The 16,188-nt window shown below is 44.3% G+C and overlaps 3 protein-coding genes across 8 annotated transcripts in view; 2 read left to right on the top strand and 1 right to left on the bottom strand.

The window, feature by feature from the left end:
* The window catches only part of LOC311093954 (uncharacterized protein), a gene marked incomplete at its 5' end in the record, with an annotated part of 471,534 nt that overhangs the window by 123,976 nt on the left and 331,370 nt on the right, over nucleotides 1-16,188 (bottom strand). The window lies entirely within an intron of this gene.
* The window catches only part of LOC311093978 (uncharacterized protein), a 46,305-nt gene that overhangs the window by 18,413 nt on the left and 11,704 nt on the right, over nucleotides 1-16,188 (top strand). For 2 of the 6 annotated variants that reach the window (XM_084131696.1, XM_084131694.1), the window contains exons 7-9: nucleotides 11,099-11,431; nucleotides 11,972-12,021; nucleotides 12,097-14,634. The exons of 1 other annotated variant lie outside the window; for it this stretch is intronic. The gene's annotated coding sequence lies outside the window, so the exon portion shown is untranslated. Of the gene's footprint in view, nucleotides 1-8,664; nucleotides 8,924-11,098; nucleotides 11,432-11,971; nucleotides 12,022-12,096; nucleotides 14,635-16,188 lie in introns of those variants that run through there. 3 more of the 6 variants (XM_084131697.1, XM_084131695.1, XM_084131698.1) reach the window with 2 other exon arrangements.
* The window catches only part of LOC311093997 (uncharacterized protein), a 150,246-nt gene continuing 144,968 nt past the window's right edge, over nucleotides 10,911-16,188 (top strand). Inside the window, exon 1 of the mRNA XM_084131733.1 lies at nucleotides 10,911-10,995. Within this exon, the coding sequence (XP_083987859.1) occupies nucleotides 10,935-10,995 (61 nt within the window). The 5' untranslated portion in view covers nucleotides 10,911-10,934. The remainder of the gene's footprint in view (nucleotides 10,996-16,188) is intronic.

Here is a 16,188-nt window from a genome sequence, read left to right on the forward strand (position 1 = left end):
GCTTCAGACGCAATCACGCAGGAGCGTTCCCAAAGCGTCATTGACGCATCGCGAGTTCCCTCGAAAGGGAACTATAGTTTATAAATGAACAGCATTTTTCATACTCATCAAACCATTCAGCTGTCAACAGTTTGAATGTAATGTAATCAGATTTGTTTCTTTCCCATATTACATCTCACTGCTGTTCCCTTTGAATGTTTACTATGGGATTTTCAGGTACTATTCTTTGTAAAGCTGTATTAAAAATACGTATTGAGAAAACACTAAATAAATAACACTTGCTCCTTTATAAATGTCTTTACCACATTTGATGAAGTAATATTTGTTTTTTGGATACAATATTTGGATTATATTGTATATATTGTTTTATATACAGTATATTAATATAATTAATTAAATATGGAATTTGATCATTTGTAGTTTTGTTTTCGTCATTTAGCTTACTAATCTAAGAGCAGCACAATGGTTGTTGGACTTTTGGCTCTAATTGTTCATTATATACTGTGTCAAATAGATAAAAATATCCGTCCTCATCGCCTGAGTGTGACTGTGAAGGTTTAGATCATCAAATATGTGCAATATGACTGTCTTGTGAGGTCAGCAATTGCTGTTTTTGTGCTGTTTGCCGCTGCAGTGAAGGAATATTGCAAATCAAGCTCTATTGAATCTTTATTGTAGAGCTCATTGAATATGTGTGTAACTCTATACAGCCGACCAGAACAACAGAAATCCCAATCAATATATTTATATATGAGAATTAAAGGAGAACTCGGGTCATTTTTTTGTAAATTTGGAGTGCTGTCATTACAGAGAACAACGACAAAAATCGGTGTTGCCTACACCTTGTTATCCTCTTTTTCCTCACGGTGTAGGCAACACCGATTTTTGTCGTTGTTCTCTGTACTGACAGCACTCCAAATTTACAAAAAAATGACAGGAGTTCTCCTTTAACCAGAATATACCAGAATATGACAATGCTTCCAGTATCTGGTGCATTCATTTATTTTAAATGTTAATGTAAATTGTTCTGTTTTGGTTCTCTTACGAGAGTTCTCTCGTACTGCGTTTGAAAAACGCTGCGGGAAAAGTCTCTTTTCACGAAACACTGAAGCAAAAATTATCCTTTAATTTTTCATATATGTAAAACGCGTTGCGGCAGCAGCAGACAGCTGAAGCAAGACGGCTTGTCTGCTCATTGGCTGCTCTGCGGCAACTGCATAAGCCTATCGAGCGCAGGCTGATGCAACATCAGACCAATGAGGGCGCTTCGCGCCCTCCTCGCCACTTCCCGCCGAGACGGGCGTGGCTTACCTCTATAAAAGGAGCTCGAGAAGGCTGACTCACTTGATTTTAATCTCTTCAGCGAAGCGCACGCATCGCTGGATCACGGAAGCAGCGTCGTTCGAAGCAAGCACTTCAGCGGGACGAGCCCTCGAAGCCGCTGGCCTACGCCGCCTTCTACAGCCGTACCTGCTGCGCTTTCCGACGCCCATATCCTTTACTGTGCTCTGTTTGTGTGTGTGTGTGAGCGTTCTCGTAGCACTCACCCCCTAAAAGAGCGGCGTCTTTCTAAAGATGCCTAAATCCTGCGGCTCGTGCAGAGCCCCACTCGCCGGGGAAGACGACCACGTCATCTGTGTTTCCTGCCTCGGTGAGGACCATGCAGCGCTCGCGCTCGCTGACGGCGGCTGCCCTCACTGCGAGCTTTTGCCTATGGTGGCTCTGAGGACCCGCCTGGCATCCTTCTCGAAGCCTGCATTCTCCGCTGCGATGCCGCGCCGTAAGAAGCGCCGCTCGCAGCGGGTCCCGGAACCCTCTCCACCCCGATCAAGCTCGCCGGTTCGCCCGCCAGCTTCACCGACCTCCCCCGAATCACTTCCTGATGCTCAGCGCCCGCAGCCTGCCGCCGCTTCATCAGAGGAAGTTGTTTCGGTGGCCGCGTCGGGGGAAAAGGATTCCTGTTCTCTCCTCGCTTCAGGCAGTGAGGATTGGGCGAGCTCTGAGGACCTCGCGCCTCCTGCCCGAAAGCCCTCAGTGAGAGCCAACATTGAGACGGAGCTCATGCGAGTACTCGCTTTGGCCGCGGCGAGCCTCGGCCTCGAGTGGTCTGCACCGGAGCCCCCCTCTCGCACCCGGCTCGATGGTAGCTTCCTCCCAGGTGAGCGCAATTCTCCGGAATCTAAGCCCGCTCCTTTTCTTCCTGAGTTACATGAAGAAGTTGCGAAGGCCTGGAACGCGCCCTACTCTGCGCGTACGCGCTCATCTGTGTCGCCTGCATTCTCCTCGCTGGACAAGGCGAATGAACGAGGCTACTTTTCTCTGCCGCCGGTGGAACAGGCTATAGCGACCCATCTGTGCCCGCCCTCTGCTGGACGGCGGACTAAACCGGTGTTACCTTCAAAAGCCTGCCGCATGACGTCGACGCTGCTCGCGCGAATATTCTCCGCCGCTGGGCAAGCCGCGTCAGCGCTACACACCATGGCTACTTTACAGATTTTCCAGGGTGATCTCCTCCGTAAATGGGACGAGGTTGGACCTGATGCTGTCTGTATTGCGGATTTGAGGAGTGCTTCGGACCTCACGCTCCGAGCCACCAAAGCTGCCGCACAAGCCATGGGACGCTGTATGGCTTCCGCCACTGTCGCTGAGAGGCACTTATGGCTGACGCTCACGGAGATGGCCGATTCCGAGCGCATCGCGTTTCTCGACGCCCCGCTGTCTTCCGCTGGCCTTTTTGGTTCTTCTCTCTCCGAGTTCGTGGAGAGATTTACCGAAGCCCAGAAAGCGTCTCAAGCCTTCAAGCACTTCCTACCGAAGCGCTCTGGTTCCGCGGCGGGTCGAGACAAACGGACCCCGCGAACCTCACAGCCTCAGCCCCCGCCTTCGGCCTCCTCTTCGCAGCAGCCTCAACAGCGCAGCTCGAGGCCCCGCTCTCGATCATGCGCCCGGCGCCCCGTGCGCGCACCGCGACCGAGGATTGTGGTGAAACCAGAGGCCCCGAAGAAGTCCTAGCCCGCCTAGGAAAGCGCAGGTGTGTGAGTCCCGTTGCGGCCGGCCTCCCACCCAAGCGCCTCGCTGTCTCAGCCTCAAGCTTCGCGGCTGTCCCAGCGTTCTCTGCAAAGCGCAAGCCTGTACAAGTGCCCGCTTGCCTGCACTCAAAAGCCGTTTTCACGGCTACCCAGATATGTCTCGAAAAGAGTGTGATTTCTGGTGTCCCGGCCACGGCCGATGGTGCTATAAATGTAGTATCGATGCCCACTCCTCTGTGCCCATCCATACACATAAGCACAGCCATGCACTCAGGGCTCGCGCAAATAAAATCGACTCAGGTCGATTGCGCCCCCCACATAGTAAAAGTGCCCACTACTCAGTGCCCACGAACACTATGTCTATCAGATCACAGGCTCTCTGTAAAAACGAGACCTGTGAGACCTTGTGTAAGCAGCGCGCCCCAAGCAGTAAATGTGCCCGCTCCCAGCCCACATCTACTCGCACACATGAGTCCCACGGGGCTCGCGCAGCCCTCCCTCACTCAGTCAAACACTGTTGTAAGGTCGAGGGCGAGCGCTCCGCCCGCTGTATTAAGCGCGCCCCCCGCCTCAAATGCCGCAGGCATAACGCCTATGTTTGTGAGCCCCGTAGCACCTCTGTCGCACGGCGAACAGAGCGCGCTCTGTATCCGGCCCCTAGCCAACCATGCAGATGCATGGGCAGCGCTTCCAGGGGTTTCGGACTGGGTCTTAGGCATTATAAAGAGAGGCTTCTCGCTACAGTTTTATCGACGCCCCCCGCGCTTCACAGCGCGCGTCGAAACTTCGGTACCGCTGAATGTAGCACACCTACTTCGCGCCGAAATATCAAAACTGATAAGCAAAGGGGCGATAGAGCTTGTTCCCCGAGTTCAAAGCGAACAGGGGATATACAGCAGATACTTTCTAGTCCCCAAAAAGGACGGCGGTATCAGACCCATTCTGGATCTAAGATGACTGAACAGAGTATTAGTGAAACGCCGTTTCAAAATGCTCACAACCAGCAAAATTCTCGCGCATGTTCGCCGAGAAGACTGGTTCATGTCGATAGATCTGAAGGACGCGTATTTTCAAATACAGATAGCGTCACATCACAGGCGATTCTTGAGATTCGCCTTCGAGGGTCAGACATACCAGTATACAGTCCTGCCTTCCGGCTTGTCCCTGGCACCTCGTACTTTTACGAAATGCATGGACGCAGCGCTCGCTCCTCTCAGACTCAGAGGCATGCGAGTGCTGAACTATTTGGACGACTGGTTGATCCTAGCCCAATCACGATCTCAGCTCATAGAGCACAGAGCCATTTTACTCGATCACCTCGAGAATCTTGGTATCACGGTCAATTGGGCGAAGAGTTCACTGAACCCCAGCCAAACGATTCCGTTTCTGGGTATAGTTCTGGACTCACAGTCTATGACAGCGCGGCTGTCGCCACAGCGCGTGCTGAACATTCAGCGCGCGGCGATGTCTTTCCGCCGCGGCGCTTTCACCCCGCTCAGAAAATTTCAAAGGATGCTGGGTCTCATGGCCTCAGCATCGTCAGTTCTCCGGCTGGGCTTGCTCCGCATGCGCCCGCTGCAGTTCTGGTTGAAAGCGCGGGTTCCGCGCAGAGCGTGGGTGTCCGGTCATTTACGCCTCAAGGTCGATCAGGACTGCGTCACAGCCATGGTACCTTGGATGGCGAACGACTGGTACCAATCAGGTGTAAGCCTGGGGACTTCCTCGAGGGTGAAGATGGTGTCTACGGACGCATCCACCTCGGGATGGGGAGCGCTGCTCGACGGCAGACCGTCCTTCGGCCTATGGTCGGAACGGGAAAAGCTCCAACACATAAACTGCCTAGAAATGCTGGCAGTGCACAACGCGCTGACGCGTTTTTGTCCCCACATCAAGGACCAACACGTCTTAGTCCGTTCGGACAACATGGCAGTGGTGTCCTACATAAATCGCCAGGGCGGTCTGAATTCCAAACCCCTGTACAGGCTGGCGAAACGCCTCCTGCTATGGGCTCAGCACAACCTACGCTCGCTGAGAGCAGTACATGTGCCCGGGCTGCTAAATGTGGGCCCGGACAGACTGTCCAGGAACAACGTTCCTACGGGCGAATGGTCTCTACACCCACAAACAGTCCGGCTGTTGTGGGAGAGATTCGGCAAAGCGGAGGTGGACCTATTCGCGTCCCACGAAAACGCTCACTGCCCCGCATTCTTTTCAAAGACCGACAGCGCGCTGTCCCAAAGGTGGCCGCGCTGCCCGCTATACGCTTTTCCCCCCGTCTCCCTCCTGCCTCAGGTGTTGGAACGGGTCAGGAAAACGAAATGCCCAGTGCTGCTTGTAGCACCGTTCTGGAAGAACCAGGCATGGTTCCCAGTTCTGATGCAGATAGCAGACATTGCTCCATGGCCAGTGCCGTTGAGGAGAGATCTCCTCTCGCAGGCCAGGGGCTCGATTTGGCACCCACACCCGGAGCTATGGTCCCTTCATGTGTGGGCGCTCAACGGATACCCGTTGGTCTCACAGAGGGAGTCATGAATACCATCACGGAGGCTAGAGCGCCGTTGACCAGGCGACTCTACGCTTCAAAGTGGTCGGTTTTCTCCGGCTGGTGTACAGCTCGGAGCCTTTCACCCCTCGAATGTGAGGTAACGGAGGTTCTCTCCTTCCTACAAGAGCTGTTGGATAAGGGCAGATCCCCTTCCACGCTCAAAGTGTATGTGGCGGCTATTTCAGCGTTCTCAGGTTCAACGCTGGGTCAGTCACTAGGAAGGAATGATTTAGTCATCCGCTTCCTCAGAGGAGCTAGGAGACTGAATCCACCCAGGCCTCCGTCAGTCCCTATGTGGGACCTTTCTACGGTCCTGGCGGCCATGAAAGGTGCCCCTTTCGAGCCTATCCAGTCAATCAGCCTCAAACATTTGTCTTTCAAAACAGTGTTTTTGATGGCTCTCGCTTCAGTGAAGCGCATAGGCGATCTGCACGCGCTCTCCGTGAGCCCGACGTGCTTGGAGTTTGGTCCTAATGACTCTAAAGTCATACTCAAACCTAAGCACGGCTATGTGCCGAAATCCCTCAACACGCCTTTTCGGGCTCAGGTCATTTCCCTGGCTGCCCTGCCGGCGTCGAGTGAGGAGGGGGACTCGAGTTTTCTTTGCCCTGTTAGGGCTTTAAGAACTTATATGTCCCGCTCTGCTGCCTTTAGACAGACAGAGCAGCTCTTTGTCTCGTTCAGCGGACGTTCCAAAGGAACGGCTGTTTCGAAACAAAGCCTATCCAGATGGATAGTTGACGCAATAGCGCTGGCTTATACTGCCAAGGGCATTCAATGCCCGTTGGGAGTCAGAGCGCACTCTACGAGAGGCGTTGCCTCCTCATGGGCTTGGTCCAGCGGGATTTCCTTACAGGATATATGTACGGCGGCAGGCTGGGCCTCTCCGTCTACATTTATCAGGTTTTATAACCTAGAGGTTCCCGCCTTACAGGCTAAGCTTTTGTCGGTGTAATACTATGCCGACTATGCTGGGCTGAACTGTGTAAGACCCACGTTTTCCCACATTAGTGCAGGCTCCCTACCCTGGCTATGTGATGTCATATTCGCGTCTGTGGACATGTCTATATAAGGACGGAGGAATCCCCTCCTGTCTTTAGACTCTCCCTGTGAGGTCATGTTAAGCCTGCAGACGCTACAGTATAGGGAATTAAGGCTTCCCCCCCCTTATTCCCCGACTCTGTGTGAGTCTATCTGGTGATTATGCACTGTATGCCTGAAATGGCTTCCGGTGATCAGTTTTTTTATCCCAGCACGCACAGCGTTTTGCAAGGGGTTCCCGCAGCGTTTTTCAAACGCAGTACGAGAGAACTCTCGTAAGAGAACGTACTCGGTTACTAACGTAACCTCGGTTCTCTCTAGAAGAGGGAACGAGTACTGCGTTCCCTTGCCGTGCGTTTGGTTCACTCTGGTTCGCTTCGGCGATCAAAATCAAGTGAGTCAGCCTTCTCGAGCTCCTTTTATAGAGGTAAGCCACGCCCGTCTCGGCGGGAAGTGGCGAGGAGGGCGCGAAGCGCCCTCATTGGTCTGATGTTGCATCAGCCTGCGCTCGATAGGCTTATGCAGTTGCCGCAGAGCAGCCAATGAGCAGACAAGCCGTCTTGCTTCAGCTGTCTGCTGCTGCCGCAACGCGTTTTACATATATGAAAAATTAAAGGATAATTTTTGCTTCAGTGTTTCGTGAAAAGAGACTTTTCCCGCAGCGTTTTTCAAACGCAGTACTCGTTCCCTCTTCTAGAGAGAACCGAGGTTACGTTAGTAACCGAGTACGTTTCATTCCACTATGTTTTTTGTTCTGGTCTGCCTGTGTTTTTTATGTCCTAATTAGTTTCTGTAGTTACTGATTCAGTTCATCTGTTCTTACTTTGATTACCTGTGTATTTACCTGTCCGGGGTGGGGGGTATTATTAATGTAGACTAATTATCTGATCTAACAACACAAAGGTTACTTTGATGAGAGGATTGGTTTGTAGCAGCTAAACACTTTCTGAGGATTACAATAGAATAATTTATTCCGTATAAATCATCAAATATTCAGGTTAGAGATTGAGGTTTCTTATTGAAATTCTTATCATGATAGATCCACGTGTTGAATCTTTAAATAGAATTGAAATTGAAAGTTTGGGACACGCCTGTATTGTGGCCAGTTATTATTTTGACACTCAGCAAAACATATTATCCCTGTAAATGTGATGTGTGGTTATCTGTCATGATAACTCTTCTGTTTTCCCAGTCAATTATAATGGGAAGTAGAATATTTGTTTATAATTTTCATGTCAGGTAGAATTATTCTAGTTGATTGTTGACAAATGATAAAATGGGTTCCCACTTTAAGTCAAATCTGTCCACAGATCCCCTTGGTGTACATTTGATCTTTTCTAATTTAAAAAGAACAGCACATCTTCCAGGGGTAGGGGATTTCCAACTCAACTAAAGGAATGTCCCTCTGGGTTGTGTAATGGTTATAGTGTCACCGGGATGTCCGCTACTGAAGAACATGATTTCAGTGTCACCTCAAGGGCTTCACTGAGAGTTTTAAAAACCAATGTCCAGTCTTGAGAGGAGCAAGATAAAAATGTATGCGTCAGACTGACGGCTATTGTGATTATCCAGACTTAAATGTATTTCTTGTAAAAAAAACTATATATCTGGTTTGAAAGATTTAAGATGGGAGAAGCTTTAGGAGCCCTATTTTTAAGGATCTAAGTGCATGCATGGTCTAAAGCGTACCGCGCAAGTGCACTTAGTATATGTCCAAATCAGGGCCGGAGTGGTAGCCTGGTTGACACCAGACTCTTCTCAGTCATAACTGAGAGTGGGTTTGGACAGAGTCTACGGAGAGCCTGGCCACTCCCTATTAAGTCCTATTGTACCGAATTGTGGTTGTAGTTCCACCAGAGCTCCACTGGGGGCGATCGCCCATGAGTGCAGAATGAATGGGAGTCTATGGAGCTAGACGGCTAAATTTGTCTCTTTCACCCGATTGCCATTGAGAAATCTCAGATTTGAGTGTAGGTTTTGCAAGTTCAACATGGGTTATAGGTCGAAAGTTGAATGAACGAGTACTTATGTCCTTTCGATTTCTTACAGGTTGAGTTGTTGTTGCCCATAACACGCTAGCATTCTGCTAATGAACGCTGATTGGTCAGTGAAGGACTGATTACGACCATAGATACTGCTTGATGGCATTGTGGCATCCGAAGGGGGACCAGAATGTTAAGGCAGACTTTTTTGCCCAAGTTTTTTTTTTTTCAACGCAGCAACTTTTTTTTGGTTGCTGGCACTTTTATCTGCCTATGGTTATGTATGTACTGTGAAATTTACACAGAAAATAAATTGAATTTGAGTACTTGTTGTGTTATTATTTGTATTAGGAAATACATGATACATATGGTATAGTATTGCCACCTTAAAAAAAATAAAAAACAACCAATGTCCCGCACTCTTAACCCTTGCTGTAAAAAGCCAAATTTTGACAATATCATACCATTTTCCATTAAAACAGTAATATACAGTAGAAAACAAAAATAGCCTACAGGAATATACTGTGAATTAACAAACATTTAACAAGAATTACCTGGTCATTGAACCAGGTTTTGGTTATTTTGGCAGTGTGGGCAGGTGCAAATCCTGCTGGAAAATGAAGTCAGCATCTCCATAAAGCTTGTCTGCTGAAGGAAGCATGAAGTGCTCTGAAAATGTCCTAGTAGACGGCTGCGTTGAGTGGACAGCACAGTGGACCAACACCAGCCAATGACATGGCTCCCCAAACCAACACAGACTGTGGAAACTTCACACCGGACTTCAAGCATCTTGGATTGTGTGCCTCTCCATTCTTCCTTCAGACTCTGGGACCTTGGTTTCCAAATGAGATGCAAAATTTGCTCTCATCAGAAAAGAGGACTTTGGTCCACTGTGCTTTATTAAATCCAGAGTCAACGCAGCCGTCTACCAGGACATGTCCAGAGCACTTCATGCTTCCTTCATTTTCCAGCAGGATTTGCACCTGCCCACACTGCCAAAATAACCAAAACCTGGTTCAATGACCATGGTATCACTGTGCAATTACTGTGTGATTTCATGTAATATTCTAATTTTCTGAGATTTTGATTTTGTGGGTTTCATAAGCTGTAAGCCATAATCATCAAACTTATAACAAATAAAGGCTTGAAATATCTCCCTTTGCATGTAATGAATCTATATAATATATTAGTTTCACCTGTTAAGTTGAATTCTTGAAATAAATCAACTTTTTGATGATATTCTAATTTTATGACCAGCACCTGTATAATCTTTATCTGATATCTGTACCTCCATTCCAATATTTCAGTATATACTAAGCGCGAAATGGAGACGCGATATCAAGGCCCCTCCCACACTCGGTTAGTACAGTTATGGAAATGTAAAAACTAAAGTTTAAGCTCCAATCTCCTCCCTAAGATCCCGAAAAAAGTCAGTTGGCGCCTCAGTGACTACTTTACTCGGATAAGCCGTCTATCTCAGCTGTCAATCATGACGTCACATCCCCGTTTTTTTTACAGTAACTAAGTTACTGTAATTAAGATTTACAGTACCAAACCGTATTTCAGTTTTACAGTACATGGTACTGTAATTGTGTAATACAGTGCATTACTGTAAAAACGAAGCTAATCAGTACACTACTGTAATTATTTATTTATTTTTTTTACTAAATATAACTTAGATTTCATAATTTTTATATATGATTAATTTTATTTTTATCCTACATAAGTACTAATGACATACAAACCAATTAGACAAAGTTATCACAAAATAATTTTTTTTTTAATTTAAAACATTTCATATATATCACAAAATAAACAGTCTGCCACTGCTGGAAATAATGTGTGAAATTTTTACACATTAATGGGTGAGTTTAGGGACAACGTTTTTTGTGTTAATTTTAACTCATTCATCGTGTTAATGATTTTAACAAAGTAAATATGTCAGAAAGGTTAAGCACAAAGATGTGTAAACGTGTTAAATTAACACATTATGTGCTGTCCTTCACTGCATAACCTTTAGTGTAGCTTTAAGTAATAAAAAGTATGTAAGCTGTTCATAAAGCTTCACTGAATGACACCTGGAAAATGTATGATTTTGTTAGCTAAGCGTCTATGCAAGCTAATAAACCACATTCAGTTATAAAAATTCCATTGAGAAATCAAATATTTTTCAGTCTAGGTTTGATTTGAGGATGTAACACTTGATCTGATATAGAGACTATTATTCACAGCTTTAGTTTGCTCTTGAAAGGAAGTGGAAACACTTTGTGGTTTAAGTGTCTCTGCATTGAGCTGAAACCTTTAGTTTGATCAACACCTTTATGAACAACAGACACAATGGAGAAAGTCATTTTCTTCTGTGTATTTTCTTGTTGGATTATGCAAATCACATCCAGTGGTAAATATATTCTATTTCAAGCATTCATGAAATTAACATATCAATCTCAAATACAATAGCCATAAACATAGTCTAAAATAATGTGTGTTTATGAATTTGTCAGTTGGAGGATCTTCTGATGTGAGAGTTCGGATGGGAGAAGACATCACTCTGAACTGCAGCATGAGAAACAGAGATGAAGTCGCCTGGTATCATCTCAGATCTGAAGAGCTCGTTCTGCTGATTTCTGCTGAGAAGGACAAACTCGGGAGAAAACTCCTGATCAACTACAATCCAAACAGAACTCGTCTGGAAATAACAGCAGACAGTTGGGTCACCAGAGTCTCTTTAACTATTTCTGGAGTAACAGAATCAGATTCAGGTCTTTATTTCTGTGGAATAAAGTCTGACGCTCCAGAGATGCACTTCGACAAACCCATCAGACTGGAGACTGAAGGTAACATATTTCAGTTTTTCTTATTATATCTTCACAAACGTATCAGTGTATTGGCTGTTTGAAAATCAAGAGAAATGCATGGGTGGGAAAAGTGTAGTTAAATTTTGCTAAATAGATTTTATACACTTGTCTTTTTTTTTTTGTGCATATCAGATTATATTTACAGATCACAAACATACACTATCAATTAACAGTTTGGACACACAAAATGTCATTATGCATCGTTTATATTGTATAAAGCACAACTTAAAGGGATGGTTCAGAGTAAAATTAACCTAGGGTCCTTTGCACCATGACCTCGAGACAAACCCCCCCCCCCCCCCCCAAGGAGCCTTTTTTCCCTTGGTTGAACATTATTAAAGTTAGAGCTTATTTAGAGATATCAGCCGGATGGTTTAGTGCAGGTGCTAAGTTATAGTAGTTATAGTTATAGGTCAGTTATAGTATTTTACCAAAGGAAAGCGTTTTATCTCTGTATAAATATCTTTGTGATTATTAGACTGTATCTGTGACATAACAGCTCTTCTGTCTTATCACCAGGTTTAGCCGGTTTCATCTGCTGTTGCGGCTGTGTCTCATCTCTCATAGCAGTCAGTATAATATATTTAAAAATCTTTGCTTATAAAAGAGTTCCAAGTTGTTCTAGTCACTTGTTTCTCTCCCAGAAAGCAACATTGTTTCGGCCCAGATCCGGCCTACATCTGGCACTTGTGGAATGATGATCTGGCCCACATGCAGTGTGGTCATTTCAGCCTTAATAAGCCTGTTAACAAGCAGAACCACTGAAGGAAAGGAGAGAACAGAAAAAGAGACGAGCAGAAACACAAGAACTACAACTGACTTCAGACACAGTCTTAGATGAAATCAACTGAAGAGAAAAGAAGACATTAAATCTGTGAAGATCTCAGCAGAGGAGGATTAACAACTCCACAAACAGCATTACCAGCTTCACTTATTACTAACCAGATTTACTTTATTTAATTTCCGTTTTAATATAATCAATAGTTGTTTTTGTAAAGTCACCATGACGGTGGTTAGCGTTTGCTTTAGTTGGACTCTTGACCCTTGACTTATAGTATAAAATTTTCTCTGGCTGCTATAATTGTGTGTTTATAAAGAGAGGAAATGAGATCAGGTGATCTGTTTATTGATGATGATGACGACGATGTCATCATGTAATTGCTTGAATCCCTGATCTTATTCAGTGTCTAATGTTTTGATTATATAGGACTTGTGTTTTAATGTTGTTTTATAATAGAAGCCATTTAATTTTACAGCATGAGAGCAATGTTGTTTATCAAATAATTTAAGGGATTTTAAAAACATTTAGTGCATTAAACTTTTTCCTCTACATTATTACTTAGCCATCAAGAATCAGTGTATGACTCTCAACAATGGTGACAATCAATGAAATGCTTCATGCTGCAGTGCATGCTGGGTACCACCAATCAAAACTCACCCTTATCTCCCAGCATGCATTGCGGTTTTAATACATTATGCAGCAGGATTTTTTGTAGCTTGTTTTATGCTCAGAGTTGATCTGATTATCTGGATATTTTGTTTGATTGTCACCATTGTTGAGATTCATATGCTGTTTCTTGATGTCTGTGTGCATCTAAGTAATGCCATAGATGAAAGGTTTGTGTGCACTAAATGGTATTTAAAAACCAAGTATATTATTTGATTAACAACTCTGCTAGATATGCTGTAGAATCAAATTACTTTTATTATGAATAAAACAATATTGAAACCACAAGTCCTGTATAATCAAAGCATTAGACACTGAATAAGATCAGGGATTCAGACAATTACATGATAATATCGTCATCATCATCAATAAACAGCCAACATCACCTGATCTCATTTTCTCATGGCTTTTTTTGGCTACAACAATTGTGCTTTATAAACACACAATTAGCAGTCAGAGACATTTTTACATTACAGTTTTTACCAACTGCTACACACGTTTTCAAAACTAAGTCTCCTTTTTTCAAAACTCTACACACAATTCTCAAAACTGCACACACAAAATGCAAAACGCCTCACATCTCCTTCAAAATGCAACACTGCATTCATAATGCCATAAACACATGTCAGAATGAAGCATTTGCATCAAATGGCAAACACTTCTTTCATAATAGTACATTTTTGAATTTACCATGTAAATCTAAAGCTCTTTGGTCTTTCATAGGCTTATATCTACATTTCAATACAATGTTCTACAGTGAAAGTAATCTGATGTAACAAGTACACTGTAAACACCAATGCAATGTAGAAACAGAAAATATTTACAGTTTTTTCCAATTGCTAACACACTAAAATGACATGCACAGCACAATTATTTATACTGACACACAAAGAGCAAAACCTCTTCTCAAGTCTTTAAAAGTCTAAACACATTTTCTGCTTTACACACATTTTGCAATTCAAAATGGCACTTTTCAAATGCACTGAACATGGTTCTCTGCATAAGACACAACAATCTGACATAAATTCACATGTTTGCCATTTAAACACTGCCATTCAAAATGACACTACATGAGCTAATTGGCCAATACATGTGTCACCTGACCAAACACCTCTATGCTTAATTGTTAACACTTCAATCTTTTTCAAGTACGTACGTGTAATTTTAAGGGATCAATTTATAATATTAGGGGAATAAAGGGGTAACAACCAGGAAAAGTACTGCGTAAGTACACCGAATTTACAGTGTACCTTTCGGTAATTATAGTGTACTTATAAAGTACGTATGTGTAATTATAAGGGAACAATTTATAATATTTGGGGAATAAAGGGGTAACAACCAGGAAAAATACAAATAATATGCAGTATTTCATAACTAAGGGCTAACTATTAAAATATTAGGCCTACCTGATATGGCCTATAAGCTACATGCAAAACCACAATCTTATGTTTGAGAGCAATTTAGCGAGAACACACATTCACTGAATTGGCTCGATCACACTCCTCTCCACATATAGCTGTGTGTGGTGATGCACTGGCGTCATAGTACCAAGGTTGATAAAACTACCTTGGCTTTGTCAAACATCATTGCAGAGGTATGTGTCAGTAAATATGTAATCATAATCGTTCTGTAACTTCTGTTATTGTTACACAGCTTGCTGTCATGTATTAGTGTGACAACTTACTACTATTACAATGTTAATATTAGTTACACTTAGTAAAAACGAATGCGGTCTAAAAAAAAAAAATTGTTTTAAAACTAATGTAGTCCTGGAATAAATCCTCCTTCATGAAGGTGATAATTTTTAGTTTTTGTTCAGATCATTTTATCTTGATTTAAAGGGCACCTATTATGCCCCTCTTCACAAGATGTAAAATAAGTCTCTGATATCCCCAGAGTGTGTAAGTTAAGTTTTAGCTCAAAATACCTCACATATATTTTTTTACAGCATGTTTAAATTGTCATTTTTGGGGGGCTGAGAAAAACACGCTGTTTTAGTGCGTCTCCTTTAAATTATAATGAGATGCGGTTCCACGCACAGGGGTGGAGCCTAACCAGCTCACGGTCAGAGCCAGAACACAATCATCTCACAGAAAGATGATAATAACAAAACAGAAACTCACAGTAAAAGTGTTTATTTCGACTCGGAGTAGGACAATCATGCCCTCAGAGCTAGAAAATGCTGTAAGGAGATAGAACAGGTATGTTTATTTTAATTACGTTTATAACTTATATGCCATCTGCTCCACTATTAGGCCTAATACAAGCCTGCTGTAGTAACGTTAGACCCCGTCTGAATGATGACCAAAATATACTGATGAGTTAAATTAAGTTTATTGTACATCACACAAAAGATGAAGCGTTAGTTTTACTACAGAAAATCACTAAGAACTGAATAAACACAGTATAAGAAGTGCGCATTAAAGTCTTATTCATAAACACTGACTACTTTTACATGTAGTCAGTAACCCGTTCAAAACCGGGATATTAGCAATAACCCGGTCGTGCACGGCCATGTAAACACCGGCAAAAACCCGGATATGCTCATATCCCGGTTTTTAAAAACCCGGATATTATCCCTGGGGTACCCCTTTTCTAACCTGAATGTATCGGCATATCCCCATCAAAAGGAACATTGATTTGTGTTCTGCGCATGTTCTATTCGCAAGGAATCGTACTCGGTTACCTAATGTAACCTCGGTTCTCTCTAGAAGAGGGAACGAGTATTGCGTAAGTTGCTTACGCTACGGGAAAGTTGTCTTTCTTCGAGATCTGAAGCCAAAAAATTATCCTTAATTTTGTATTCATTGTCAACGCAGTGCAGCAGCAGGCAGACCACGGCAGGCTGTAAGAGCGTGCTCATTGGCTGCCCGGCGGCAACTGCTTAAGCCTACCAGTGAGCCCTGTATGACGTCACACCCTATCAGGGCGCTTCGCGCCCTCCACACCCTTCTAACCGTCAAGGTGGGTGTGGCCAGTGTGTATATAAGCAGGGCTCGTAGGCTGAAATTCTGGTTTTCACAGTCTGAAGCGCAAAAGCTCGTGGCGCGACACGGCCGGTTACGCAATACTCGTTCCCTCTTCTAGAGAGAACCGAGGTTACATTAGGTAACCGAGTATGTTCTCTTACGAGAGGTTCTCTCGTATTGCGTAAGTTGCTTACGCTACGGGAACCCATTGTCAACGCCGTGTGCGCTGAGCATCCAGGGAGACCGGGGAAAACAGCATGCCGAACAGGTGGCCGGTAAAGAAACGGGCCAACACATGTACAAAGCACTTCACTTCATAT

Source organism: Abramis brama (assembly GCF_963993115.1).
Source record: "Abramis brama genome assembly, chromosome: 12".
In the NCBI taxonomy this organism is placed as follows: Eukaryota; Metazoa; Chordata; class Actinopteri; order Cypriniformes; family Leuciscidae; genus Abramis; species Abramis brama.